A 27306-nucleotide genomic window follows, 5' to 3' on the forward strand; every position below is an offset into this window, starting at 1 on the left:
CCTTAACACTTTAAAAGTTTTTCTCTTATTATGACCACAGAGGTGATAGATGTAGGTTGGAAGGGTTTGAAGTCTTCTCTCCAGCCTACTTGCTTGAAGTAACTACTGTAACCAGCCTTCCAGAAACAACTTTGGTGTGTGTGTGAGTGTGGGGGTGCAGGGAGGAGGGGCAGTTTCAACCTTGGTGTCTGTGGACTCTGCTGTGTCGGTGCCCTTAGCCCTGCTGGTTCTGGTGCACCGGCGCGGCAAGCCCCTTCGCTCACAGCAGCTGTCATGGACCTGGCCTCCCTGCCCCGGGCTGCCGTCATCCTGTAAGCTGCCTTCGTGGACCTCCCCAAACACTTGCCTACCTGGCAGTGGGATTTCAGGGATTGCTTTCCTCCCTTCTTTCCCCAGTGATCAGCAGTTCTCTCCCGCTGCCTGGAAGCCCCCATCTTGGTCAGCCTGGGCTTGGGGACCCGCGGGCCGACCCAGAGGAGCACAGAAGAGAGGGCTCTGCACACGCCCAAGGCTGCAGTATGCCCACCTGGTGTCTGCCCACCTTTATTGGTTCCGTGTGACCTTGGCAAAGATCAAATGCCACTAACCTTCAGTTTCCTGTCCCAAGGGGCCGTGAAAACAGCAACGAACTCTCAGAACTTTTGGAGGATGAAAGAAGGTGCCATGTAAAGCCTCCCACCAACTGCCCATTGCTGGCGAGGGCTGGCAGAGTGCTGACGACGGGACCAAGTGTTAGATGTGCACCTGTGACCACGGAGGATCCTGGGGTGGGGGAGGGCTGGCAGGAGTGCCAACAACAAAGCCGAGCATTAGACATGCACCCGCCACAGAGGATCCTGGCTGGGGGAGGTGTGGGGGCGTGAAGGGTGGCCCTGGGCCTGCCTTCGCCCTTGTCCCCTGCAGCAGGACGGAGTCGGCTCACGCAGGTAGTGGTTAGATGGTAGATTCTCAGATGCGGAGCTGCAGGGAAGCTTGGGGTGGGACCAGCCATGGACAGATAAACGTTTAAAATATAGAAAACCAAAAAACATGTACCGAAGTAGAGAGGGGAGCGGAGCAGGCCGCGCAGCACCGCCCCCGCGGCAGCAGTGACTCACCTGCAGGCGGCGCGTGGCTCATCTCCACACTGGGGTGCAGAATCTCAGTCAGGTTCTGATTTCAGTCTGTGCTGGAAAAGATAAGACTGTTAGCCAAAAAACCCTAATGGATATCATCAAATCTAGAAATTAGTAAATCAATAATTCTTTAATGTCAAATACTCAATAATGTCAAAGTTACCTGAATTGTCTCACATACATGTTTTGAAGTAATTTGTTCAAATCAGGATTCAGATAAACCCAGTTCATTGCTGTTGATTGCTGTCTAATGCTTCTTTAAATCTTCTGTCTTTCCATCTCTCTCTCTCCCTTTCTCTCCTTTGCGAAGTGTTTTCAGAAGCTGTGGTCCCCTAGGGATATTTCTGCCTACAGCCCAACAAGTAGGCTGGGCCCTCATCAGATTTGGGTTTACCTGGTTTTCCTTTAAGCTCAGCGAATGTGGGAACCCTGGGGCCTCTTATGAGAATGTCAAATAGGCCCCTGGGACCAGCGTGGGCAGAGAAAACTGCCTCAGGGTTCTTAGGAACCAAGTGTCCTCCTCGGCTGGTGAGGCTGCACTGCACGAGTCTTTTGTACAACCTGGAGTGGCAGTGGGCAGGGGGTCGTGGGGTGTCCTCCAGGTCAGCCCTGCCAGCTGCAGGGAGGCGGCCTTGGGGTGGGCCCTGGGGGTCCGAGGTGGTGGACAGGGGCTGATCCAGAGCTTTGGTCAGCTGGCCCAGGGCTGGGGGCTGTTTGCCCGGACAGTGCTGTGGACAGGTGCGCGTGCTCCTGGCTTTGGGCGGTGGCACCAGTTGGGCCAGTGCCTTCACATCTTAGTTTGCTGAGGCCAGAGAGAGATACTGACCTGGGGAGTGCAGGGCCTGGCCTGAGAACACTTGGAGCCAGCCCTGGAGTTCCCAGGGGAATGACTAAGGGAGTTACTCCTGGGATTGCCTCCCGGTGCAACTTGAACTTGGCCTCTCCTCACCTCACATGCTGCCGGTTCCCAGGCACCATGGTCCTACCTGTCTCTCAGCTTTCTCAGGAGACTGGTTTCCTGGTGACTGGGCTGAAAGTGGTCCACCATCCATTTGGAAATTCCTAAGCTTCTCTGGCCCCAGGTCTTGTCCCTAGGGAGCTCCGGTCATCAGTGTGCGTTGGGGCCCGTGTCCACTGCAGGGCACACGCTGGGTGCTGGGGGAGGCCTCTGCCCAGCCCGGACACCACCCCTAGCTCTACTCCTCACCACTCACCTTCGGGCATCCCAGGGAACTACCCCTGGGCGCTGCTTGGTCCAGTGCGTCGTCGCCCTGCTGGGTTTGTGTGGGTGTGGGAACTGCTCCAGGAGCCAGGGGTTCCAGAGAACACTGCCTGCCTGGAGCGCGTTGCTGGCACACTGCCGATCAACCCTGGGTACCAGGCACGTCCTCTGGCCCTGGTTCAGCATCTTCACCTGTGAAATGGGGACAGTAAGAGCTCCCAGCTGCGGGGATGCTGCACAGGGTCGTGTTACAGAGTGGTGTCCATGTCCCGTTAGTGTGGCCACTGCTCCGAGGGCTCAGGAGGGAGGAGACCCTCCTCAGCCCCGCTGGTGCTGTGGGCACACTGCAGGCCCCCGACACATTTCTGCAGGACTGAGGAGCATGTGGGCACGTCCAGCAGACACTGGTGCTTGCTCAGTGCTGCCTGCCCCTTGGGGACAGAAAAGATGTGCATCCTGCAGACTGTGATGAACACTATCGAGGATAGTGTTCGGAGGCTGTTGGAGGGCAGCCCTTGGTAGGTGTTAAAGGAGGGGGTTGGGGATGGCCAGGGCTGGTTAAAAGTCCGTGGATGGAGAGGGGGCTGCAGCAGAAGCTGCTGAGTGGGAGGGGGCGACAGAATGAGGAGGGGCCGGCTGAGGGGCAGAGTGTGTGTGGGAGCAGCTGGACTAGCCTTGTAGCTGTACCACCAGGCTGCAACTCCGTGTGTGTGTGGTAGGAGTCACCAAAGAGGGCAGAGGCAAGGGGAAGGCCTGGGCTGAGCCTCGGGAGCCAAGTTTGGCAGTGGGTGGAGCTGGGGAGCACCCCTGGAAGCCTTACCCCCGCCCCCGGGGGATCCTGTGGCTATAGGTCCCGTGTCTCCATGTGCCGTCGGCAAGCCTCTTCCTGGGAAGACAGCAGTTTCATTTCTGGGTGGTGCGGAGCTGGGCTCTGTGGTTGTAGCTCATCCTCCCCATGTTGCTGGGGAGGAAGTCAAGGCTTAGGAGCACAGCCTTACCCAGGAAGGGGCGAGTGGCTCCGTGGGGCTGGGGCTCCTGTCTGCGACGCTCTCACTTCCCTCCATGCCCGTCCCGTGGCTGGTGCTAGCCTTCAGGTGTGCTGTCTCAGATGGTCAGGAAGAGGAGAGATGTCGAGACACGCTGAGACACGCTTCTCTTCGCCGTGTCATTTCTGACCTGGGGGGAAGCCCTCCTCGGTGGACCTCCCTTATCTCATCATCCCAGATTAGGTCACGTGTCCACTTCGGGCAGGGGACCAATTTCTAAGTCTGGTATAGGTGGTTGGGGTAGGAACCCACTCTTCCTGTAGGGGAGCTGGCCAGGTCAGGGGAGAAGGGCTGCCAGGGGAGAGGCCAGGTTGGGGTCACCTCAGTGCCCTGGTGTGGTTTGAGAGAGCCTGTTTGCTGGTCTCCTCACCAGACTGGCAGCTCCTGGAGGGCAGAGCCCGCAGCTTTGTCATGTGGCAAGTGCACCTTCTACCTCTGTGGCCTGGATTGGGGGGCAGAGTCATTCACGTGCAATTGCGGGACCTCATTCTTGCCCCCTTTGCTAAGAAGCCTGCTCCCACATAGCCATCCATGCCTCTCCCTACCCCAGCATCACCTGGTCACCAGGCTCACCTCGTGCTGCCAGCCCAGGGATGGCAGAGTGGCTGGGGTCCTGGTGTGCTGTGGCGGCAGGAAGGGGTGAAAGGAGGCGGGCCCAGGAGATGCTGGGCCCAGGGATGCTGGTGCGATGGCTTGGCTGCCCTGCCCTCCTCCTTCAGCCCTCACCCCCCTGCCCTCCTTGCTCACCTCCTCTCAACTGCTGAGAAGCCTCTGCTGGTTCCTCAGACTCCTGCTTGCTTCTCTCCCGCAGACAGTACTTTAAACATTCAAGGTGTGATTCACAAGTTGGTAGTTTTGAGTATATTCACCGTGTTGTGTGGTCATAATAGTTTTCTAATTCCAGAGCAGTCTCATCATACCAGAAAGAAACCTCTTCCCTAGTGGCCGGCAGCTTCCACATCCTCCCCCGCCACCTCCTGCCACTGCCACTCTCGTCTCTGGGCTTACTTGTCTGTTCTGGACGCTTCATGCATGTGGAACCGTTACCGGCGTGGCCTTCCCCCTGAGCATGGTGGTGTTGAGGCCCGTCCCTGTCTCGACACGTGTCAGTGCTTGGTTCTTTTCCTTGGCCAGATGCCGTCCCATTGTGCAGCCGGACCCCAGCACGTCCATCCAGCCACCTGCTGGTGGATGCTGGGGTTGTGTCCACTTGGCAACGATAGCAAGTGATGCTGCCATGGACATCAGCTTACAAGCTTTTTTGTGAATGTGTGTTTTTATTTCTGTCGGGTAAACATCCAGAGGAGACCGGTGGGTCATGTAGTTACTCTCTATTTAACATTTTGAGGGACTCTCGTCCACTTTTCCAAAGAAGCCCTGTGTTACATTCCTGCTGGCAGTGCCCTCTAGGCTTCTCCACTTCCTCGCCAACACTTGTTATTTTCCTTTTTTTTTTAATTAAAAAAATTTATTATTATTTTTTAAATCTTGGCACGGCCTGTGGGATCTTAGTTCCCCACTCAGGGATCAGACCTGCATCCCCTGCATTGGAAGCACACAGTCTCAACCACTGGACCGCCAAGAAAGTCCCTATTTTCCATTTTTTATCCTCTATGACCCGCTTCCCAGAATATTGGAAATAAAAGCAAAAATAAACAAATGGGATCTAATTAAAATTAAAAGCTTCTGCACAACAAAAGAAACTATAAGCAAGGTGAAAAGACAGCCTTCAGAATGGGAGAGAATAATAGCAAATGAAGCAACTGACAACTAATCTCAAAAATATACAAGCAACTCCTGCAGCTCAATTCCAGAAAAATAAACGACCCAATCAAAAAATGGGGCAAAGAACTAAATAGACATTTCCCCAAAGAAGACATACAGATGGCTAACAAACACACGAAAAGATGCTCAACATCACTCATTGTCAGAGAAATGCAAATCAAAACCACAATGAGGTAGGTAGCATTTCACACCAGTCAGAATGGCTGCGATCCAAAAGTCTATAAGCAATAAATGCTGGAGAGGGTGTGGAGAAAAGGGAACCCTCTTACACTGTTGGTGGGAATGCAAACTAGTACAGCCACTATGGAGAACAGTGTGGAGATTCCTTAAAAAACTGGAAATAGAACTGCCATATGACCCAGCAATACCACTGCTGGGCATACACACCGAGGAAACCAGAATTGAAAGAGACACGTGTACCCCAATGTTCATCGCAGCACTGTTTATAATAGCCAGGACATGGAAGCAACCTAGATGTCCATCAGCAGACGAATGGATAAGAAAGCTGTGGTACATATACACAATGGAGTATTACTCAGCCATTAAAAAGAATACATTTGAGTCAATTCTAATGAGGGGGATGAAACTGGAGCCTATTATACAGAGTGAAGTAAGCCAGAAAGAAAAACACCAATACAGTATACTAACGCATATATATGGAATTTAGAAAGATGGTAACGACACCCTGTATGTGAGACAGCAAAAGAGACACTGATGTATAGAACAGTCTTCTAGACTCTGTGGGGGAGGGGGAGGGTGGGATGATTTGGGAGGATGGCATTGAAACATGTATAACATCATATAAGAAATGAATTGCCAGTTCAGGTTTGATGCACGATACAGGAAGCTTGGGGCTGGTGCGCTGGGATGACCCAGAGGGATGGTATGGGGAGGGAGGTGGGAGGGAGGTTCAGGATGGGAAACACGTGTACACCCGTGGAGGATGCATGTTGATGTATGGCAAAACCAACACAATATTGTAAAGTAAAAAAAATAATAAAATGTAAAAAACAAAAAACGCTGGCCGTCCTAGTAGGGGTGGAGCAGAATCCTGTGGTTTTGATTTGTATTTCCCTGTGGCTAATGGTGTGAAGCGGCCTCCCATGTGCTTGTTGGTCACTTTTATGTCTTTGGAGAAATTTCCCTTCCAGGAAAGGGGCTTGCAGGTGAGGCTATAGGGTCCTGGCCAGGCTCGGCATCATTGCTTACTGCCTGTGCGTCTTGGAGCGCCGTCCCCGTCTGTGGGCCGAGCACTGTGAGGGTTGAGGGGCGTGTGTGTGGGGCTGGGGCCACCGTCGGCAGGATCGACTGCTTCACTAACCAGCTGAGACCGTCACCCAGATCTTTATTTCTGTCGTGGAGCCTACTTTGCTGGGTCTTCTGCAAATAGTCTGTTAATTTATTTTGGGTAAGCAGGTTAATGGGCAGACACATACCCAGCGGACGAGGGTCTGAGGGGAGAGAAGGCAGGGAGCATGTCCACCTGCCCCTGGCTGTCCCTACCTCCTGCCCCACCAAACGGACTTCCTTGTTTTCTCTGTTCAAGGAGGAGCCGAGGAAGGTTTGCTTCACCTACGATCTATTCCTGAACCTGGAGGGCAACCCACCTGTCAACCACCTGCGCTGTGAGAAGCTCACGTTCAACAACCCCACTGTGGAGTTCCGGTACAAGCTCCTGATGGCCGGCGGGGTGAGTGTGCCACTCCCTGTGGTCCTGACATGGCCCCTGATTGTGCTGTGGGCACCCGGGGCTTCCCAGCATGTAGTCGGGTGCCCGAGACCCTTAGAGGCAGGTAGTACAGGCGGCACCCAGCAGCTTTGGAGAGGACCCAGGCATCCCTAGCCTGTACCAGGGCGTTGTCTGTTGCAAATGACTGACTAGTCTTTAGTTATCCTGAAGTTTTTTGTTGCTGTGGGTAATTAGCATCTTCCTTCACAGAGGTGGGTGGAGGCAGGAGTGGGTGTGAGGCCAGTCTCCCAGCCTGGCGTGGAGCTGGAGCCAGTTTTTAACCGGATTGGCAAGGCCACTCAGAGGCTGCGTCATCTGGGGGGTTCCCTGCTGATGCAGGCTTCTGGGGGTTTGTCCTTGTGACTCGGGCCTGATCAGAGTGTCGGCTCTCAGAACTTAGGTCTCTGTGGGGAGTTGTGTGCCAGCGATCCAGTGTGGTGGCAGGGGGAGTTCTCTGTGGGGAGTTCTCTGTAGGGAGTTGTGTGCAAGCGGTCCCAGTATGGTGGTGGGGCTGGAGCACGTGTCAGGGCTCTTGGAGAGCAGCATGGGGTGCCCACTTGGTGGGGGGGTGCTGGACTGTGCCAGGCGGGGGATGTGGGCTAAGCACACCAGACATGCTGTGCCTGGCATGGAGGAGTCGGCTGGGGGTGTGACAGCCTGTGTGTGTGTGTTGTGAGGGCAGGACCACCTCCCCAGTGTGTGCCTTTAGCTTGGCTTTCTTTGGCTCTTGGGAATAGTCCTTCTTTTCTGTTCACTTAATTCAGTTGGGTCTTTTTATAAACTTTTTAAACAATATGAAAGAATCACTTTTTCATTGCAGGATGTGTGATTAAGGTCTGCTGTGTCCTTAATAAAGGATGAGTGTGTGACCCTAATCTTGCACGTGACGGCTGACAAAGTCCGGTCACGGAGTGGGGATGGGGGCTGCCTTACACAGATGTCGGCTCTGGAGTTGGCAGGCGCAGCGGTCCTCCCCAGCTCTGCCTCTCTACTTTGGCGTCGCTGCCAGATGCTTTCCAGAGTATTTCCCCAGCGGTTCCTGGGTGCTCCCCCAAGGTTGCGTGGTCACCGCTCTCTGGGAGGCAGCCGCACAGAGTGTCCATGGGTCTCTCAGGGCCCAGGACGCAGCACTGAGCCCCTGGCTGCCCACGGAGGGTGTTTGCTCTGCGGAGATGAAGGCTCAGTGAGCAGCATCCAAACACATAAAACCAGAGGGCGGGAGGCAAGGGAGAAGGTGCCAGCAGGGAGGGAGGCTGCGCCTACGCGCTGCACCGCCCAGTGCTGTCCTCGCCCTGGGGGTGCTGCCCGGAGAGCTGGCCGGCTGCCCAGGAATTTCTCGCCCTTTGGGGCTGTGGGCTTCAGGCTCCAGGCTGATGGCAGAGCAGTGCTGTCAGTTCTTAGGAGCCACCCAAGACCTCCAGGGGACTGTGGCTCCCGAGTCCTGAGTCCCAGCCCCTGTTCGCTGTGTTGGGGCATCGCTTCCCAGGTGGGCCGCCTTTCCCCTCTGGTGGCAGGTAGCCCTGGAGGCTGCCTATGTTGATGTCCACATCGGCGCTGGAAGAACTGGAGGAGTGAGTTGTCTGTGAGCCACGAGGTCTGCTCTTTGTGCAGCCCCTTCCCTGGGGTCCCGTGAGCCCTGTCGCTCCTCGCGTGACACTCAGTTGGCCTCGGCAGTGACCTGAGCCACTTCCTGCCTGGCCGGGTGGTCGCCTGGCCTTCGGCAGTGTGTCTCATGCTTGGCCCCGTCGGCAGTTGAGCTGCACAGAAGTAGAGGCTCCTTCAGCGGCAGGCGGTGAGATGGGTTCTTTTGGAGCCACGTGCTCCCAGGTTTTCACCGCAGGGCAAGGACACAGGAGGCAGTCACGCGTGTCCTGGGACTGGGTCAGCCTAGGACCTTCCTCTGAAGGGATAGGAGATGTAATGAAAGGAGGAGAAGGGCTGTGAGGGGACAAACCGAGGCCCCCCATGGCCCTGCTGTCCTCCTGGGCTGCCTACTCAGTCACGTCCGAGTGGCCTTCGTGTGTGCGGGCCCTCGAGGGCATGATCCCTGGGCGCCTGGCGGGGCCAACGTGTTCTGGGAGCCCGCTTCAGAGCGCTGTGGTCAGACAGGCTCCGACGAGCAATGCCACCTCAGGCCCCACCGCCCTCCTTTCAACCCAGCGTCCCCACGGCTGTGGCCGGGTGTGACCTCAGCCTCCTCAGATGAAAGCTGGGGTTCGTTGGGGAACCACAGGTTCTCAGAGTTGTTCACGGTGCCTGTTCTACCAAGCTGAATGCTGTCTTTTTCATCATCTTGTGTACTTTATTCTTCTGTTCTGGCTCATCACCATCTGGAAGGCTCCCTCTGAGTGGCTGGCCGCTGGCAGTATCAGCTCGCTCTTGTCAGTATTTTGAGAACGTGCCTGCAGCCTCCTCCCACTTCGGCTGGGGCCACGGGAGCCTGGCTGGGGCCCCTCCAGCCTGGCCATGCGCCCTATGTCTGTCCAGCTCACCCGCCTGAGGCTGGAGAGGGAGTAGGCACCCAGGACCTGGGTGCTGCCTCCACCACGCTGCCTGCTCTGGGCGTCTGGCTGGCTTTTCACCTGTCCCGGCCGTGCTTCTGGTTTGTCTTCCCTGCCTTGTGCGGGGCAGCTTGGCTTCGACTCCTCCTCGTGCTCCTTTGCACGCTCCGCGTCTTCCAGCTGGCCCTCAGGCCTGCCACACTCAGCCTTCCTGGGACCCGGCTTCTTCGCTCTCTGCCCAGCCCGCTTGGCTCCAGTGCTCAGCACCCAGCCCCTCCCAGAGGGAAGCTCCCACAGCAGGCTTCCTCTTGGCGATGGGATTTCCAGTCTGCCTCCTTGCCCATTGATAACATCTGTCTCTTCTTTATCACTAGGTGATGGTAATTCCTGAAGGAGCAGAAACGGTGTCCAGGCCCAGCCCCGACTACCCCATGTTACCCACAATTCCACTCTCTGCCTTCTCTGACCCCAAGAAGACCAAACCGTCCCACGGCTCCAAGGTTAGTGAGGCGGCAGGCCCAGTCCTGGGGGCGCGCTGGGGCCCGGCGGTGAGTCCCGGCTCAGGGCGCCCCGCGTCAGAGCTGGACCTTCCATCCCCGGACTTGCTCCCTTGGCCTCCTCTCGGAGCTCATCTCTGCCCGCCTGGCTGCCCTGCCCCTTGGTCAGGAGGCTGGCCCTCTTGACCTCATGGACAGCCAAGTGATCGCAGGCTTCTCTCTGTTCCTCTTGAGGCCAAAGAGCCTGCCCTATTCTTCCTGCCACTGAGTCAGAGGGCCTAGGACCACTGGGACAGACCCTGAGAGGCTCATGTGCTGGGGGCCATGGACCAAGTGCGTCATTGCCGCTCCCTAGCGCAGCTCGGACACCCTCTCCGTGGGGCTGGGCGCCCCTCCCTTGGCTGCTCTAGGCTCCGCTTTCTACTTTGTCAGCAGTTCTCTGCAGAGAGCTTACTTGGGGGAAGGGCCAGGTAGAACCATGTGGGCAAGCACGCTATTTGCCCCAAGAAGAAATGTTTCATCATCTTCTTTCAGCTGGTCAGGCAGGGGGTGCTCTGTCCTCCCAACACCTCCCTCTCTGAACTATCACAGCATGGCCTCAAGCCCTCGGGCTGGTATCGCGGTGGACGCAGAAGTTCCCAAGTATGCATCTTGTCCCGCAGCCACCTGACACAGCTGTGTCCCTAAGACCGAGCTCCGCCTGGCTCTTAGGGCAGCTGCCAATCGTTCACTGCCACCCACCCTGAAAGTTTATTCGCTTCTCATCTTGGCAGGGTTTTTGCTCCACTCGTGCTTGGGTGTCGGGGGCCTGGGGCACCCGAGGCGGGACAGGTCGAGCTCTCAGGCTGACTTACAGCCTGATGCTCGTCAGCAGCTTTGGAGGAGGGCCTGTCACCTGGGCGAGGTCTTCTTGGCACTTTCCACAAGGCCACTAGGTCTCTGAATTCTCAGATCTGTCTGACTTAAGCCCCCTGGACACGTGAGGCCAGAATCTCCAAGTATGGAGTGTGAGTCCGGGGTCTTCCCCGTACTGGCATCTGTGGTCCTCCCCTGAACCTCGTGGGACTTATATGGAAAAAAAATTCTTACTCACGATCTTGGCAGCTTCTGTCTCAGTCACCCACAGTTGTGTAGAGGTCTGTGCAGAGTGGGAAGTGCGGGAATTGCCATCTCTTTCTGGCATGTCACTTGCAAGTCCCCTAGGAAGTGCCCTCTGGATATTGAGGACACCACAGTGGCCTGCCTAGCAGGGGCTGCTGGCAGCATCTCTTGCTGAGATCTTTGAGACCCCTGGGGCCTTTATACCGGTAGTTGCACCTGCCATGCTCTGGGGGCCTGCAGGCTGGGGTCTGCGTCTCCACCCTGCCCGGTCCAGCGTCTTCCTGCAGCCCCAGGTGCTGCAGCTCAGGGGGTCCCTGCGAAGGTTGCTGCATATAGCTCTCCAACAGACTCTCTCAGTCCTGCCCTCCGAGTCGTCATCCTTTCCTGCGGCTACGGAGGCCCTGGCACTTCCCTCAGATGGGCTGTCTGCTGTCCGGACCTGTGGGCTGACTGGTGGAAAGGCTGGGGGTGGGGAGCATGGCATGGGCCCTTGTAGTGCCCCAGGGCCGCTGGGGAGTCTGGCTGTTGTGGCCCCAGGTAGATTGGTCCCTGGTGGTCCTGTTCCTGCCCATAGCCCCCTAGAGGGGAGCCTAGAGCCTCCTGGGAGAGGAACAGGGCCCGCTGCAGGGCACCTGTAGCTTCAGGCACCTCACTTCTCCTTGTCCAATGTCAGCCAGTCGGTCCAGTGGGCCTTTGTTTCTCCAGCACTAGTCTCTTAGCCATTTGGGGTCCTTGCTGGCTTTGAGGACACAACTGTGGTGGGTTTCACCACTTCTGCATCACACTCCAGACTTAGTGTGTGACTTTAGAGAGCCAGTCCTCCCAGGAGCCTGTACAGAGCTCCAGCTGAGGCGACGCTCTGAGGCCCCTGCTAGGTGGGCAGACCCTGGATGGTGGGGAGGCTCTGCTGACTGGGGCTGGGGGGCTCTTGGTGGACCTGCCCTTTGGGGGACTCCACTCCATGTCTCGGGGCTGGGGTCTGGGGGCCCAGGCAGGTGTGTGGACACTGCAGGAATAGGCCTGAGTTGTGCAGGGGTCTCTGTTTCTTGCCTCCCTCCTTGGGGGAGCTGCTTGCTGGGAGTGGAACCCCGAGACAGGCCCCATTCCACAGCCAGTCCCCCAGGGGTACCCCTTCAGACAGGCTTCTGAAGGGAGGCTCGTGATGTGAGTACCTTTTCCTACTACCATGGTGACGTGAAGAGCACAGGGGCCGACTTCTCTCTAGGAGGCACGGGGGCCCCATGGGCCTGCCCCTGAGCCACTGGTGCTGGTGTGGGACTCAAGTAGATTGCAGGTGGCTAGGCTGTGCCGTCTCTGGGCTCTCTGTGGAGAGGGTTCTGTGGCTGCTTCCAGGGCTGTTAGCACAGGAAGCAGAGGCCCAGCTGCTGGGCCTTCCCCTGGCTCACCTAAATCCCTCAGCACGTGGGGTGAGCTCCTAGAGTGAGGCTGCTCCTCCACTCTGGTAGCTTGTGGTTTCTGGTGAGCTTGGGTCCTGAGAGCCTTGGTCCAGCCATGTGCCTGTCCCCGGGGTCGGGGGCCGAGTCCAGGTGCCTGTCCCGGAACCGTGGCCGTGCAGCAGGTGCTTGATGCGGTGTGGACGGGGCGTGGGCACAGCCGGTGTCAGATGGGGCTCCCGGCTGCCTGGGGGTGGGGGGATTGGACACTCCCTGACTGCCCTGCCTGTCCTGTACCGTCGCCTGGTGAGGTCGGTGGTTGTGCTCTGCACAGGTACACATGCTTGGAGCTCCCCGACCTGACCTTCCTCGAGGCCCAACTCAGGGCTGCTTGCCGCTTCTGTTTCCAGTGGGAGCCCCCGACCTGGCTTATTGACGCCAGAGTTCAGGCTCCACCCTCAACCCTCTGAATTTCTGAGGTGGGGATCCTGGAATTACATGTGGTTTAGAAGAGCTGCCCAGGCGGCTTGGGTTCTAGAAGCCAATTTTCATGCACAGCGCCCAGGAACCCAGTAGGCACTCAGTAAATGTGACTGTAGAGATCAAGGGGAGATCAAAGAGCCCCTGTGCTGGTGTGCATCGGGGCCAGGCTGTCCAGGCGGGGTGGGGGCCACCTGGGGAGGCACCTGGCTCTGGTGGGAACAGGAAAGGGGCCCACCTGCTGGTGCCCCCAGCCCCGTGCCTGGCAGCCTCTGACTCCCCAAGGTGCCTGAAGGGCGTGGTCAGTGTGGCTGGCCTGTGTGTATCTGACTCACCTGCACGCTTCTTGAATCCCTCAGGGGAGTCAGCCTGTAGCCGCCCATGACCTGCTGACGCTTCCTAGTAGCTTTAAGGGATAGCTCCATTTAGAACTCTCATCTGCTGCCTTACTTTTTCAAAGCTTTATGGAAGATTTTCTCTAGCTGAGTCTGAATCAGGTGGATTACACTTTGTAGCGGTCGGGGGAGGCGGAGCAGGGCAGCCCCGAGATGCTGCGTGACTGTGTCCCCCCTCCTGCCCGGCCTTGCAGGACGCCAGCAAGGAGAGCAGCAAGGCCTGCAAGGCCCACAAGGCGACCAAGGAGCACCGGGAGCGGCCGCGCAAGGACTCAGAGAGCCGAGGCACCTCCAAGGAGCCGGAGCGCGAGCAGGCCCGGAGTGCCAAGGACGCGGCGCGGAAGCTGGGCGAGGGCCGGCCACCCAAGGAGGAGAAGGCCCCGCCACCCAAGGCTGCATTCAAGGAGCCCAAGATGGCCCTGAAGGAGACCAAACTGGAGGGCATGTCCCCCAAGGGCGGGCCCCCACCACCACCCCCGCCCAAGTCTTCCAGCAAGAGGCCGGCCACTGCCGACTCACCCAAGCCCAGCGCCAAAAAGCAGAAGAAGAGCAGCTCCAAGGGGTCGAGGAGTGCCCCCAGCACCTCGCCCCGCACCTCGTCTTCCTCCTTCTCGGACAAAAAGCCGGCCAAGGACAAGGGCAGCACCAAAGGGGAGAAGGTCAAGGCCGAGAACGAGTCCAGGGAGATCAAAAAGCCCCCGGAAGTGGAGGAGTCCAACTCGGAGGACGAGGCCTCCTTCAAGACTGAGGTGAGGCAGCTCCTTTCCTGCCTTTCTCCCCTCACCCACCCCGCCCTCGTCCTCTGCTGTTACCCTACCTGTTCTCATCCTCTCTGCTGGCTCTGAGCCACTCGAAGGTGACATGGGGGTTGGGATGCAGGGCCCTGGGCTCCCACTTGCTCCATGGAGCTTTGGGCAAGCCTTCGTGTTGAGCCAAGCCTCAGTTTCCTCTTCCATTGGGGGCGATGCAACCACCTCGTGAGAACTCTTTGGGGACACAGGCTCCTAGTAGAGCATGACACCTGGTACCTGGGTTCACAGCTCTCCTTCGGGCAGCCCCCTGCATGGGCGGGGACTTACCTACCCGTGAGTGACTGTGTCCCACCATCGACTCCTTCCCAGGGTGCCACAGGCTCAGTTGGTCAGGGCACCCCCTTCCGTCACTAGTGGTATGGTATCCTCGTGTGTTTTCATCCCACTTTCTGATCTGGGAACCAGAAGTCCTGGGTTCCTCCTGTGGCAGCATTTTCATACAGCTCTGAAGGTCACCATCAGACACAGCTTGAGCCACAGAGGAGATGGGAGACCGGTGTTGATTGGTTAGGCTTGGCCTTGGAGGGCCATGTCATCTCTGTGTGCTATTTGGCTTCTGGTAGTTAGAGAAGAAGAACTTGGCTGGATGGATGATAGTTGGATGTATGGTTGGGTGAATGAATGGATGGATGGATGATGGTTGGTTGGTTGGTTGGTTGGTTGGATGGAGGGATGGTTAGTTGGTTGGATGGATGGTTGGTTGGATGGTTGAATGAATGTATAATTGGATGGATAATGGTTAGATGGTTGGTTGGATGGAGGGATGGTTGGTTGGATGGATGGATGGATGGGTGTGTGGGAGTGGGTAGATGATTGGCTGGTTGGATGGATGGATGGATGGTTGAATGGATGGGTGGATGGATGGATGGATGTATGGATGGATGAATGAGTGATTGACTCCCTCATTTATATCACCAACCCAAGCCCTTAATGACCTTTTACGGTTCCCAGCATCTCATTCACTCTCAAAGGCAGAAGCTTTGCCTCCAGCATTGCTGCTCGGAGCTCCACTGAGACTTTGAAAGTGGTTCCCAGAGGTGAAGGCAGAGGTGGTTTGTGTCAGCAGCACTGATGTTGAGTATGTGGCTTCCAGGGGCACCTTGTTGGAAGTGTCTGGGGGTAACAGTTTGGCCCAGGGGTAACAGTGCATCCCACTTGATGAGGACACACACGGGGCTGGTGATTTGTACACCCGGTGCTTCTTGCGCCCAGGAACTGTCTGCCAGTGAACTCAAGGGCACAAGACCTGGAATGTCTCTCTGATGTCCATGGCTGTCCGCCCACTGGCTGCTGGAGGTTCTTCAGGTGCCCCATCTGGCATCTTTCTCCTCCGTCTGCACAGACTGGAGCTCTGGGCAGGGTGTCCTTCCCTCCTGTCCACCTCAAATCCTTCCACCAAGGCCTTCTGTGCCCAGGGCTGGTGCACCTGTGCTGGGAAGAGCTGAAGGCCTTCCTTCCCCTGTCCCCAGGCTGAGGGTTGGCTCCCTGGCCCTGGGTGCCCACCCTGACATCCTGCTGTGGTGGCCCTGAGCACCTGCGCCACTGTGGGCTGCTCCCTCCACCTGCTCAGGTGGGCTGGGTGGAAGACCTGCACCTCTAGCCTTGGCCGCCTGGGCCCTGAGGCTGGCATTGCTCGGGAAGCCTGGGGTTTTCTCCTGGCTGAAGAGACAGGTCTGCTTGCTGAGAGACTTGTGGACCACGAGTCCGGGCTGTTTGAGATCCTGCAGCCGAGGCCTGGGCCTCCAGCAGGATCCCTGGGGTCTCAGAGGCTGCTGGATGGTGACTCACGTCCTGACCTGGGACCTGGGGAGACAAATGTCCACAGTGAAGGAGGCGAGATGACCTTCAGATCCAGCCCACCCCCCAGCCTCCTTTGCCTATCTCAGGCCATCCCACTCTGGAGGCTGATGGTGTCACTGCCGGAAAACCCTGACCCTGCATGGAACCCAAGTCTCCCCCTTGGCCTGCAGAAGGGCCACAGCTCCTCATCTGTGTGTTGGGCCAGGACCCCAGCTCCTCCGGCTGCTCCTCTGTGGTCTCCTTGGCCATGGGGTCCCTTCAGTCACGGGCCCCAGAGTATGGGGAGCACAGTAGGCCCTCTGCTGTCCTTCTGGACACCCCGTGTGTCCTGAGCCCCGGAGCCTCGGCAGCGCTCACAGCAGCCTCTTGAGGGCTCTCTGACCCTTGGGAACCGTTAGGCTCTTGGGGCGGAAGCCACTTCCAGGCCCCACTTTGCGCATCCCACCCCTTGTATTCGTGTGGAAGGAAAAGGGCTGTGTGTGGCTGAAGGGCCCGCCTGGCCTGCCCCAGCCTGCACCCTTCCCAGCCTGCCTCGACTTCCGTATGCTTAGTAGGGCCATCAGGGCAGCTCTTGGGTAGATGGGGAAGCTGAGGCTTAAAGGTGGGGCCTTGGTCAGTTGGTGAAAAGTCAGGCTCAGACGCGAGGACCCTGAGCCAGAATAAGAACTCAGGAGTCTGTGTGCAGGAGGGCTGTGTGGCTTCAGGTCCGTGGTTGGGGCTGGGGCTCATGCTGGCCTGTGGTGCCTCCACCCAGCAGACACTGGCCATCCAGGCTGGTTTCCTGGAGGGTCCCCAGGAACTAGTGTGAAGGTTCCCGTGGGGTATGTTGGCAGTGGCTCTGGGAGGCTAGGTGGGGCAGACCCCAGGGGAGGGGACCCTTCACTCTTCAGTCAATAAGTGTCAGTCCCTGGACAGCGACTCCTTCTCTGGGTCTGCTGAGAGGAGAGAATTGCGCCTTCCTGGGTCTCCTGGAGCTGGGACTCCCCTCTGGGGGTCTTATCTGCCAGAGTTCAGCCAGGATCAAGGAGACGCTGCTGGGTCTTCTGGGGTTCAGCCAGGATCAAGGAGACGCCGCTGGCACTTCTGCCTGCCTCCCGGCCCCTCCCAGGTGCCAGGCTGCTCAGGTCCCCGAGACATCTCCCGATGGCATGTGGGCACTCCGTGCCGGCGGACTTTCTGAGCAGTGGACTCTGCCCTTCTGCCCAGCAGAGCCCAGACTGGCCCCACCCCAGGCCCAGCTTGTACTCTGCTGCCCTGTAGCCTGTCGATTTCTCTCTCCCGAGGGCCCAATGCAGACACCGCCCCATCCTGGCTCATGCGCAGAGGTCCCTTGGCCATGCGGACCTCTGGAGCGGGATATGCCCTGGCCGCAGGTCGTCTCACCGCCTGGTCTCCAGGGCCTGGAGTCCCCGTATGGGCTTTTACTGCCCCCTGGTGGCTGAGTCTGAGTGGCCGGCTACAGGAGGTGGAGGAGAGGGTGTGACTGGCTCTGGGTGCAGTGGGGCCGCCCGAGTTCACCGTGTCTACCATGTCACTACCCACATGTTGGGTCATTGTCACCTCGGGCACCCAGTGGCAAGGAGACAGCTTTTGTCACTACTCAGCCTCAGGGCTGTGAGATGAGGGGTACCTCCCTTTCCTGTTCAGCCTTCTAGCTGTGCTCCTACCGGAGTGGGCAGGGCCCACACGTGAACAGCCACACAAGCTGTCCAGCCCCTGCTTCAGCCCCGACCTCCTGCCCAGGCAGGCAGGAGGACCAGGCAAGGGCTGGAGACTTAATGTCCTTCAGGAAGATAAGAAAGGCCTTTGGTTGTGTTTTGAATGCAGACAGCTGTGTCTTGCAGCTGAAGAGGAGGCAGGGAGGGGCCACGTCTGTAGGGTGCTGGCACCTTGGTGACCTGTTGAGTGCACATCAGTGCATTCTGCCTGGCTGTCTCTGCCACCAAGGGCTTGGCCATCCATTCCTTCTCTTCTCTTCAGTCTGAAAGCTGACTATTGTCCTCTCTCTCTTCCTGTCTGCCCCGCCCTGCCCTGCCATGTGGTGAAGTCTGCCCAGTCGAGTCCATCCAATTCCAGCTCCAGCTCTGACTCCAGTTCAGATTCGGATTTTGAGCCGTCTCAGAACCACAGCCAAGGTGCGTGCTGGGCAAGGAGTCAGTGGGGGTGACAGTCTCCCTGACCTCCCCAGGGGCCAGCAGAGCACTGGACCTGTTATGGAGGCAAGGGGTTCATGAGGAATTTCCCAAAGCTGTTACCTTGCTGGGGGCTTGCTCATGCGCACCCAGTCTGAAATCTGCCTCCAGAACTGGAGAAACCTGCAGCTAGGGTGGCTCCAGCCTGCGCTGAGCTTGCCCCCAGGGCTTCCTTTTAGGGTGCAGTTTGTCACACGGGGCCTTCCAAACTGGCCTGGGTCACCCGCCCGCAGACTGTCCCTCTCCTGGGCCCTCAGCTTTGTCCATCTGCACAGCAGGGCTTTGAACTGGGCTTTGGGTCTGTGGTGAAGGGCTCCGTTCTGACCTGAGCCCTGCCCTTACCAGGCCTCTCCTCTCCAGTCCTACCAGATTCAGGGTCCTTGCCTCTGCTGCCCCCAGCCAGCCAAGGGCTCCAGCCCAGGCCCCCTTGGCAGCCTGGTCCCTGCAGGCCTCCTGGGTGCTTGTGGGGAGGTGGCCCAGCCAACCTCTGCCTACCCTCACACCGGAAGCACTTCTGGTGGATCACACTGAGGATTTCCTCCACGGCCCGGAGCCCTTTTTGAGGGTGGGGGAGTGCTGGGGGAGGTGAGCGTATTGGAGTGGGGGGCTGACATAAAGACACAGTTCCAAGGGGGCTGGGGGCTGGGGTGCTCCAAGCCCACACTGTCTCCAAGGGTTCTTATCTATGGGGAAGGGAGGGGGAACCTGCCACGTGGGGTCATGTGACCAAGGTAATTGAGGGCTTTGTGTCCCTCTGTTGCCTTGGTAACAGGAATATAAACCAAGATGCCGTCTGTAGGGGACTGAAACTGAGTGTCTCTGGAGAAAGGGGAGGACGGTGGGCTGGGAGCCTTTGAGTGGGCTGCCAGCCACTGAGGGGGCTGCCAGGGGGCTGGGCAGGCTCAAGTAGGGGCACGGAGGGTGGGCAGGGGTGGTGGTGTGTGGTCCACACCTCAGGCCATCTTGCCCTCCTTGGCCGGGGCTGGTTTGTGCTGCCTCCAGGCAGAGCTCTGATCCCAGCGCCCAGAGAAGAGGGGGGCTGTCCTTCCCTTGGCAATGGAGGAGCCCCGTGTGCCTGTCTCAGGCCAGGGGCCGGAGGCCTGTGAGCAAGGCCAGAAAGGTAATGGCAGGGGGAGCCAGGGGTCCCTTAAGGAGGAGGTGGCCACAGGGGCAGTGCTTGGAGATGGGCGGCAGTCCCCACCTGGCCAGAGGAACCTCCGAGGTGGGTTTGTGTGGGTGCGCCTAGGGGTCCTGGCATCAAGAAACTATGTGGCCCTGGGGGTGGAGGGGGCTCTTGGCACAGGTGGGGCCCTGAACCCCCTTCTCTCACCTTCCCTCCCTTCCCCTCTTCCTCCCCTTTTCCCTCGTGGCTCTCCCCAGGACCCCTGCGCTCCATGGTGGAGGACCTGCAGTCTGAGGAATCTGATGAGGACGACTCTTCGTCAGGCGAGGAAGCCGCCGGCAAGACGAACGCGGGGAGGGATTCCAGGTGCCTGGCCAGTGGGGAGGAGTGGGCGTGGGGGCACTGGGGTGGGGAAGAGGGAGCCCACTGGGGAGCCGTGCCTGGGCGTTGAGGGGGGCCTAGCGGTGGCCTCCTTCATCCCAGTGCTGGAGAGGGTGGCTGTGGAGTGGAGGTGGGGCCAGACACTCCGGGAGGTGTCCCATCATCATCTGAGAAGGGGGCCGAGATGGTGCCTAGCAGCCTGACCTGGGCTCAGGCGTATGCCAGCGGGGCCTGGTTTCTCTGCTCTTGGGCCAGGCAGGGGTCCTTCCCCAGGTGCGCGGCACTGGGCTGGGACACACTGAGGACTGTCCTTGGACCCAAAGACACCCCGAGTGGGAGCAGCTGTGGCCACCTGCCAACCTAGGGAAGGGCCATGTGGCCTTCCACCCAAGTGGAGTGAGCCGAGGCACCTCCTCTGGACACTGCTGGGCCTGGGAGTGTGCCCACCTCAAGGATTGCTGTCTGTGCCAGCCTTGGCCCGAGGCCTTGGGGGTGGGCAGACTCAGGGTCAGCAGCTCAGTCTGGGTCCAGCCCTTTCTTCCAAAGATGCCGAGCCCTTCTAGCCTCTGGGGCTCTTACTAAGGTGGGCTGGTCACTGGGTTTCACCCAGCAGGCAGGGCAGTGAGCAGCAGGTGCTTGCTGTTGTTCTGTGCTGGTGCTGCTCGTGAGAGCCGCCATCCTGGGGGCTGCGGCTGTGGGAGTGGCTGCTGTAGGAGCCCGGGCTCACTGGGCTCACTGGGCAGGATGGTAGGGGATGGCGCTCAGCTAGGCAGGGGAGGCGGGATGGGGATCCACCCAAGACGGGACTGGTGGCAGCGGTCCCCGCTCACCAGCAGTTCTTCTCAGGTGATGAGGAGATGGACTGTCTGCTTCACCCTGGTGCTCTGCCTCTGGGGAGGTGGTGAGGAGAGCAGAGGACTGGAGCCAGGGAAACGGGCAGGCCTGGCTGGCCTAGGGGTGCACGAGGCAGGAGCCCCTGAGGGTCGAGGCTGTGGCCAGCATTCTGGCCCTGCCTTTATGCCAAAGCCCAGCTCAGCAGGAGAGAGGCAGCAGGCAGGAGTGACCATGTACCCGATGGATTCTGCCCAAGGGTACTGTGCGTGGCTACCCAAGAGCAGTGGGAGGAGAGGAGCTGGAGAGGGGCTCCGTCTGCACCCCGTGCTGAGCTGTGGGGGAGGGGGGTTCTGGAAAAGCTGAAGTGGTGGGCCAGGCCTTTCTGTCCAGACTGAGGGCGGTGTGAGCGGAGAGAAGCGGCTGTCAGGTGCAGGCTGGCTGGGGGCCTCAGGCAGCCACACCCTTCCCTCCGTGAGGAGGTGCCACCCATGGAGGGGTGCAGACTGGAGCCCCCCAGGAGGGGATGGGCGTCTGAGGTTACCACTTGGGCACAAAGGGCACTGTGCCCTTTGCTCCTGGGGTGTCAGGCTGAGGTGGAACCATCCGCCGCTGGCCTGTCTCTCCTGCAGGCCCCTCCACCCACACAGCAGTGAGCGTGGAGCCCATCCACCTGGAGTTCTGACTTCAGAGACACACAGGGACTCCAGAGACCCAGGGGGACCTCAGAGCCTCACAGGGCAAGCATGCTGATCTCTGGGTTCCTTGCTCTTTGACTGCAGCTCAGAGACTTTTTTTTTTACTGTTAAGTTGGCAGTGGCTGCCTAGAGCTGGGTGAGGGGGTCTTTGGACCTGTAGGGGGAACTCTGGGTACTGGCCTGGCCCCGGGGAGGGCTGAGTCCATCCCAGAGCTTCACTGGGGGTCTGCTGGGCAGGACTGCCTCCCCGGAGCTCTGGGTGGCCGAAGCCTAATGGGGTCGTTTCCACGTTCAGGTTGAGCTTCAGTGACAGCGAGAGCGACAATAGTGGAGACTCCTGCCTACCTAGCCGGGAGCCCCCTCCACCCAAAAAGCCACCTCCACCCAACAGCAAGGTAACCTCCTGGAGGCCAGCTGAGGGTTGGGCCTGGCATTTGCCAAGTCTCTGAGGCTGAGGGTGGGGGCACAGTAGAAGGTCAGCTCACCTCTCAGGTTCCAGTGGGATGGGCTGCTCTTACAGCCGGGTCCAGGGCCAGAGGAGGGACAACGGGTGGGCCCAGTGGGGGCTGGGGAAAGGGGCACAAGCTGGCACTCACACTGACTGGGGTTCACCCCACAGGCCTCAGGCCGCCGGAGCCCGGAGCCCTGCGGCAAGCCAGAGAAGATCCTCAAGAGGGGCACCTACGACAAGGTGGGGCTGTGGCAGTGGTGGGGCTGGGGTGGTGGGGGTCCTACGACCAGGTGGGGCTGGGGCGGTGGGGGGTCTACAACCAGGTGGGGCTGGGGTCGTTGGGCCCCTGTGACACAGCACCCGGGGTGGGGTGGGGTTACGACAAGACGGGGCTGTCGTGGTGGAGGGCGCCAGCCTGGAGCTGCCTGGATGTGGCTCGGGGTGGGAGGGGCAGGTCACCCGAGTGCCCCTCTGCCCCAGGCCTACACTGATGAGCTGGTGGAGCTGCACCGGAGGCTGATGGCCCTGCGGGAGCGCAACGTGCTGCAGCAGGTACTGGACAGATCCTGCCCCAAGACTCCCAAGGGCGTGGGTCTCAGAGGAGTCCTGGGTGGGATGCCCTTCAGGCCCACGGGCTGCGGACCCCCTTAGGCAGCCCTCAGGAGCCGCCTGCTTTTCTTTGAGGGCCTGGTTGGGGGCGGGGGCCACCCCAGCCCAGCATTCTGCCCATGAAGCCTCCCTGCCCCCTCTTTTCAGATCGTGAACCTGATCGAGGAGACCGGTCACTTCAACGTCACCAACACCACCTTCGACTTTGACCTCTTCTCCCTGGACGAGACCACCGTGCGCAAGCTGCAGAGCTACCTGGAGGCTGTGGCCACATGACCCTGGGCCGGGTGCCGGGCCGCATCCCTGGGGTCCTGGGAGGCCACGTCCGGGCCCCGCCTTCCCCCTTCTCTCGACTCACCCGCCCGCAGCACTGCCTTAGTGACCGCCCTGTCCTTGGCCCACATGGCCAGCTGCACTTTCCTCATTGGGAGCCCTGGGGCAGAGGGGGGCCAGGCTGGCGCTGCTGCTCCCCAACACCCAGGGCTGTCACCTGGGCCCCCCTGGGAAAGCGGCTTGTATTGGAGGCGGCACCAGGCCTCACTCCTGAATGGGAGGAAGTGTGCCCTGTGTTGGGGGCCTGGCTCCACAGTGGGGCGTGTGGCACAGCTTCACTGCCCAGGCCTTCTGAGCAGCGGGGGCCCTGCCTCCAGCCTCTCCAAACGGTTCAAAACACGCGCCGTGCTCCAGGACCTCAGAGGGCCCCCACTGCACCTGGACGGGCCCCACTCATCCTCCCGTGAGCTGACACGGTTCCGTGTCGGCTCTCACTGTGCTGGGACTCGTGCTGTATAGTTCTCTCCCTATTATATATATATGTCTGCACTGTAGGTACCAGAGCGGGTTCCAGATGTGTGTTTCCGTGGCAGCAGTGCACGTTGGGGGGTGGGGGGTGTGTAAGGCGGGACTTGTAGGTTAAGATGTCTCCACTGGTCGTGTTGTCGTCGGGCTGGAGGCCAAGCCGGAGCGCCAGCCGGCCCCTCCAGGGGTGGGGAGGACGCCTCTCCCTTCCCCCGGCCGGTGAACACTACGCGCCGCCATCTCCGGAAGCAGCCCCCAGCCCGGGGCTCGTCCTCTTCCTCCTTCCATAGGATCCTCTTCCTTCTGTTGACCGAGTCTTCAAACTTTGAAAAAAAAAATGAGCTTTTGCCAAATAAGACGGGATAGTTTGTGGAGTGTTTTGCGGAGCGTCAGGACTCAGAGCCAACCCCTCATGTCTGGGCCCCGGTGGGCAGCAGGCCCTCCCACCCCTGCGAGTCGTGCCAGTCCAGGGCCAGAGACCCAATGCCTCGCACGCCTGAAACTCTCCAAGGGCCAAGCCAGCTCCTCCTCCCCACCCCCGGCCGGAACGTCCTTGTGGGGAAACTCCTGGGCCTGGGGGCCTGTTTGTGCAGCCTCTGCTCTCCCAGACCTCGACTCCAGGCTCCTCTGGCCCCCACCGGCTCCAGGAGAGGAGGCCTGGACCAGAGTTGGGCTCACCTCCTCTCCCACCACCGTTGGATTGGCCCCTTCTCTTCCCAGTTTGTGAGTACTCACGTGGGGTGTGCCAAGACCCCCTTCCCTGTGGCCCCCGAGCATTGTCAGTGCTCCAATTTCGTCTGTCAGGCAGACCCCCAACACTCCCTCAGGAGCTCCGCCTCCAAGGCTTCCCCAAAAGCCAGCCTTGCTGGTGAGACCCCAGGACCTGGGGAGGCCCAAGAACTTTCCGAGGAAAACGCCGTGACTCCTCACCATCTGCTCTGAATCTCTCCCAGCCCCACTGCCTCGAGGTATCAGCAAGAGGGCACGCCCATGTGGCAGGCTCCGTGTCACCACCCGTTTCCCCAGGCAGGCCAACAATACTCTGAAGTGGGGCACCTCTCCTCTGGAAACTAAGACATTGGACAGAAGGGACTGGCCTGAGGGCAGCAGCTGCCAGGCCCTCTGTGCACAGAGGCCGCTGGGGTCATGGGTGGGAGCCTCAGTCCAAGGGCGCTAGTCGTTTTCCTTCTCGAGGAGCTCCTGACTCGGTGACTCGGGCAGCTCTCTGCTCAGGAGCCGGGCTCTGCACCGGAGGCAGCTAGAGGAAGGCTGGGCTCGTGGGTCTGCCCTTAGCAACAGCAGCAGAAGCTGGCCCTGCCTCTGATTTCCAGGGCCTTCAGAAGCACCAACCCATTTCTGTTACCTCCTCTGGCCAGAAGGCCCCTGTGCTGTCCTCTGGACCTACTCTGGGCTCAGTGCTGGCCCTGCAACCACCTGATGGACGTGCCAAGCAGCCAGGGCCCTGGCCATGGCATTCCCAGCTGCTCCCCCACCCCAGCCCCAGCTGCGTGGCAGCTGGGCCCACCAGGGCTCTGGGGAACACTTCCATAGGAAGGGCCGGCACTTTGTGATGGCCGCGTGTTTAGTGTTAACCCCCTTGCCCCCAGTGCAAATCCCCGTGTTTTGCTCTCTCCTGAACAAAATGTAAACCGACGCCTGAAAGCAAAAGGTATCGAATACCTTTCTTACCCACAAGGGTTTTTTGTTTTTGTTTTGTTTTGTTTTTTTACAAAGAATGTGTCTCACTAGGAACTAGGACACTCATCAACCTGAGACCAACTCCTGGATAAAAGGAATAAAGGAGAATTGTGTTTGTAATAAGTCACAGGATTGTTTCTGTCCTGGATTTTAAACTTTGTTTTTGTTAAATTGTGAAATTATGGAGGAGTTTTATAGGAAAAAAAAAAGTGAAATAACGTCAGATGGGAAAGCAGAGTTACGTGTAGGGCTTTGTGTGTCTGCTTGGTTCCCTGTGTCGTGGAGTTGGTGAGTGGAGGCACAAAGTACCATGGGGTCCCTTCTCTCCTCTCCCTGTCTCAGTGTTTCCAGATGGATGACCAGGAAGAGGAGAGGGGGTTGGAGCCAAGCTAGGTGGGCACCAGGAGTGGGTGCAGGGAGTGTGAGCAAGGCTGGCATCCCAGAGGATACAGATGGCACTACCAGAAACCGGTGAGGGGCAAAACAGCAGAGAATGAACTCCGCCATCCGGATTTTGATGGTGTGTTCTTTCCTTGAAAGCAGGGAGCAAATTTTGGGTTGAAAAATAAGCCTGACCTCACAATATGGATGAATGGGTGGGTGAGTGGATGAGTGAGTGGATAGATCATGGGAATGGGTGAGTTGATGGAGGGATGGATGAAAACCAGACAGAAAATGCGGGCAAAGACATCGTTTGTGAGGTGCCAGGGTGCTAGTCAGCCAGTTTGTCCATGGTGGGGTTTGCTTTGGACTTGGTGTGGCAAAGCTGAGTAAATCCCAAGGAGACAACTCTCCCAGGCTCTATCTAAGCAGTCTTGTCTACCCTGTGGGCTCCAGTCCTACCAGAGGGACAGAAGATTCATTCCAGAATGGTCAGCGTTGGCCAGTACCCTCCAACCACTCTGCCCACAGCAGGTAATTAAAATCACTTCTGTCAGTTGGCAGCCACTTGGGGAGACAGCTGGCCACACCAGGGTATTCAAGATAATTTTGTCTGTTTTCTAATCAGTAGCCAGAATTTCCATTTTCAGCATCCAGGCTGTGGCCTCCCTGACCTGTCTTTCCTACCAGGGATTCTGCAGGCCTTTTGGGACAGTTTGTCATCTGAGCTCCTGAATTAGGGACACAGTGAAAGAGGGTCTAGAATGGTTCCCAGCATTCCCAGACGCCCCCTCCCCCCACCGACACACACAGAGTAAAGGTTGACAATGTATAAAAATACAGTAGGGTTTATTACAAACCAGGTGTTGGGCTGAGAGTTATTGCACAGATTCCACAAACACTTGGTTAGGGTAGGCACTGCTGTCAGAATTCCCACAACCGGTGAAGAAACATTCTGCAAGAGTTGACCTTCCTGCATCCGTGAAGCTAGGAGGCACATTCCTGACACTTAAGGTCAGGTATGTGTTAACTTTATTGCTTACAGTAAATATTTCTTTGTATTTACCCATATAATCACCTCCTGGGGTGTGCTTTCTCAATTTCCATCTGGAATCATCTTCCTTAAGCCTGAAAACTCACTAGCATTTCATTGCAATGATGAATTCCCTCAGTTTTTGTATCTTTATTTCATTGTATCTTTATTCTGTGACGATATTTTCATTAGGTATAGAATTCGAAATTGGCAGGTATGGTCTGTCCACACCTCCTGCTTGCTGCTGGGTCATCTTTTTGGCTTCCATTGTTTCTGTGGAGAAGTCAGCCCTTCAGTGTCAGTCATTTGTTGCCCCTTTGAGGATCATGTGACTTTCATCTCTGGTGCCTTTAAGATTTTGTCTTTTAGTTGGAAACAGTTTCATATATTTTAATGATTTGTTGCTTCTATTGATAAGACATCTCCATCCCTTTTAAATGCTTTTGCCTTGAACTGTTTCAAATATTTTTTTCCAATCTTTTTTCCCGTTTTTAGCCAAGCCACACAGCCTGTATGTATGGTCTTAGTTCCCCAGCCAGGGATGGAACCCACATCCCGTGCATTGGAAGCATGGAGTCTTAACCACTGGACCACTAAGGAATCCCTCAAATTTTAAGTTTATATTTTGGTGATGCAGGCACAAGTCCAAAGTTTCCAGGGACACGTGCTGTGAGTGGTGATCCTCATTCTTCTTTTCCTTCTCCACTTTCTTACACAAGTCTTAAAAGCCAACTGTGCGTGAACAAGACAAAACTACCAGTGGTACCATACGTGCATCCTTTTCTCTTACTATATCTTAGAGTTCATTCCAAATTAGCATGCCGTGTAAAGGCACCGTAATTTACAGAACTCATCCTGCTGGTGGGCATTTAGACTCTTCCCTCATTTACTTGCACACGTAACTGCACACATTCAGGTGCGTGCCAGCGTCTATGCTCAACAGCTTCTGTGGTGGATCTGCCTATTTTCTACCAGGTTTCTTAGTATTTGTGTCTGTGTGCTTATGTGTCTATGTGTATTTTTAGGAGTTCCTTATGGAATAGGTAATGTAGGGCTCTGGAATGTATTCTGTTTCCCCAGCTTGTCTGTAAGTTTTGTTTATGACATTTCCACCATGCTCAAGTCCTTTCTTTCAATGGTTTTTGGGTTGTTAACATTTTATCTAGGATGATTTCTTTTTAAGTTCTCTCCTGGTTTCTTCCCTTCTTCCTTTCTTCCTCCTCACCTTCGTTTG

At 57.9% G+C, this 27306-nt stretch overlaps 1 protein-coding gene and 1 long non-coding RNA gene across 4 annotated transcripts in view; one reads left to right on the forward strand and one right to left on the reverse strand.

The window, feature by feature from the left end:
• LOC132345711 (uncharacterized) overlaps nucleotides 1–2445 on the reverse strand; it is a 31317-nt gene extending 28872 nt beyond the window's left edge. Inside the window, exons 1-2 of one of the 2 annotated variants that reach the window (XR_009495190.1) lie at nucleotides 2102–2445; nucleotides 1098–1168 (exon numbers count right to left, since the gene is read on the reverse strand). This is a non-coding gene — a long non-coding RNA (uncharacterized lncRNA). Of the gene's footprint in view, nucleotides 1–1097; nucleotides 1169–1296 lie in introns of both variants that reach the window. The other variant, XR_009495191.1, reaches the window with a different exon arrangement.
• Nucleotides 1–24785, forward strand: part of MLLT1 (MLLT1 super elongation complex subunit) — a 68615-nt gene extending 43830 nt beyond the window's left edge. Inside the window, exons 4-12 of one of the 2 annotated variants that reach the window (XM_024994956.2) lie at nucleotides 6715–6858; nucleotides 9773–9898; nucleotides 13460–14014; nucleotides 17925–18012; nucleotides 19450–19558; nucleotides 21398–21497; nucleotides 21722–21793; nucleotides 22034–22105; nucleotides 22310–24785. In XM_024994956.2, the coding sequence (XP_024850724.1) occupies nucleotides 6715–6858; nucleotides 9773–9898; nucleotides 13460–14014; nucleotides 17925–18012; nucleotides 19450–19558; nucleotides 21398–21497; nucleotides 21722–21793; nucleotides 22034–22105; nucleotides 22310–22438 (1395 nt within the window). In that variant the 3' untranslated portion in view covers nucleotides 22439–24785. The remainder of the gene's footprint in view (nucleotides 1–6714; nucleotides 6859–9772; nucleotides 9899–13459; nucleotides 14015–17924; nucleotides 18013–19449; nucleotides 19559–21397; nucleotides 21498–21721; nucleotides 21794–22033; nucleotides 22106–22309) is intronic. The other variant, XM_024994957.2, reaches the window with a different exon arrangement.
• Nucleotides 24786–27306: the final 2521 nt, after the last annotated feature.

Source organism: Bos taurus, chromosome 7 (genome assembly GCF_002263795.3).
Source record: "Bos taurus isolate L1 Dominette 01449 registration number 42190680 breed Hereford chromosome 7, ARS-UCD2.0, whole genome shotgun sequence".
Lineage (NCBI taxonomy): Eukaryota > Metazoa > Chordata > Mammalia > Artiodactyla > Bovidae > Bos > Bos taurus.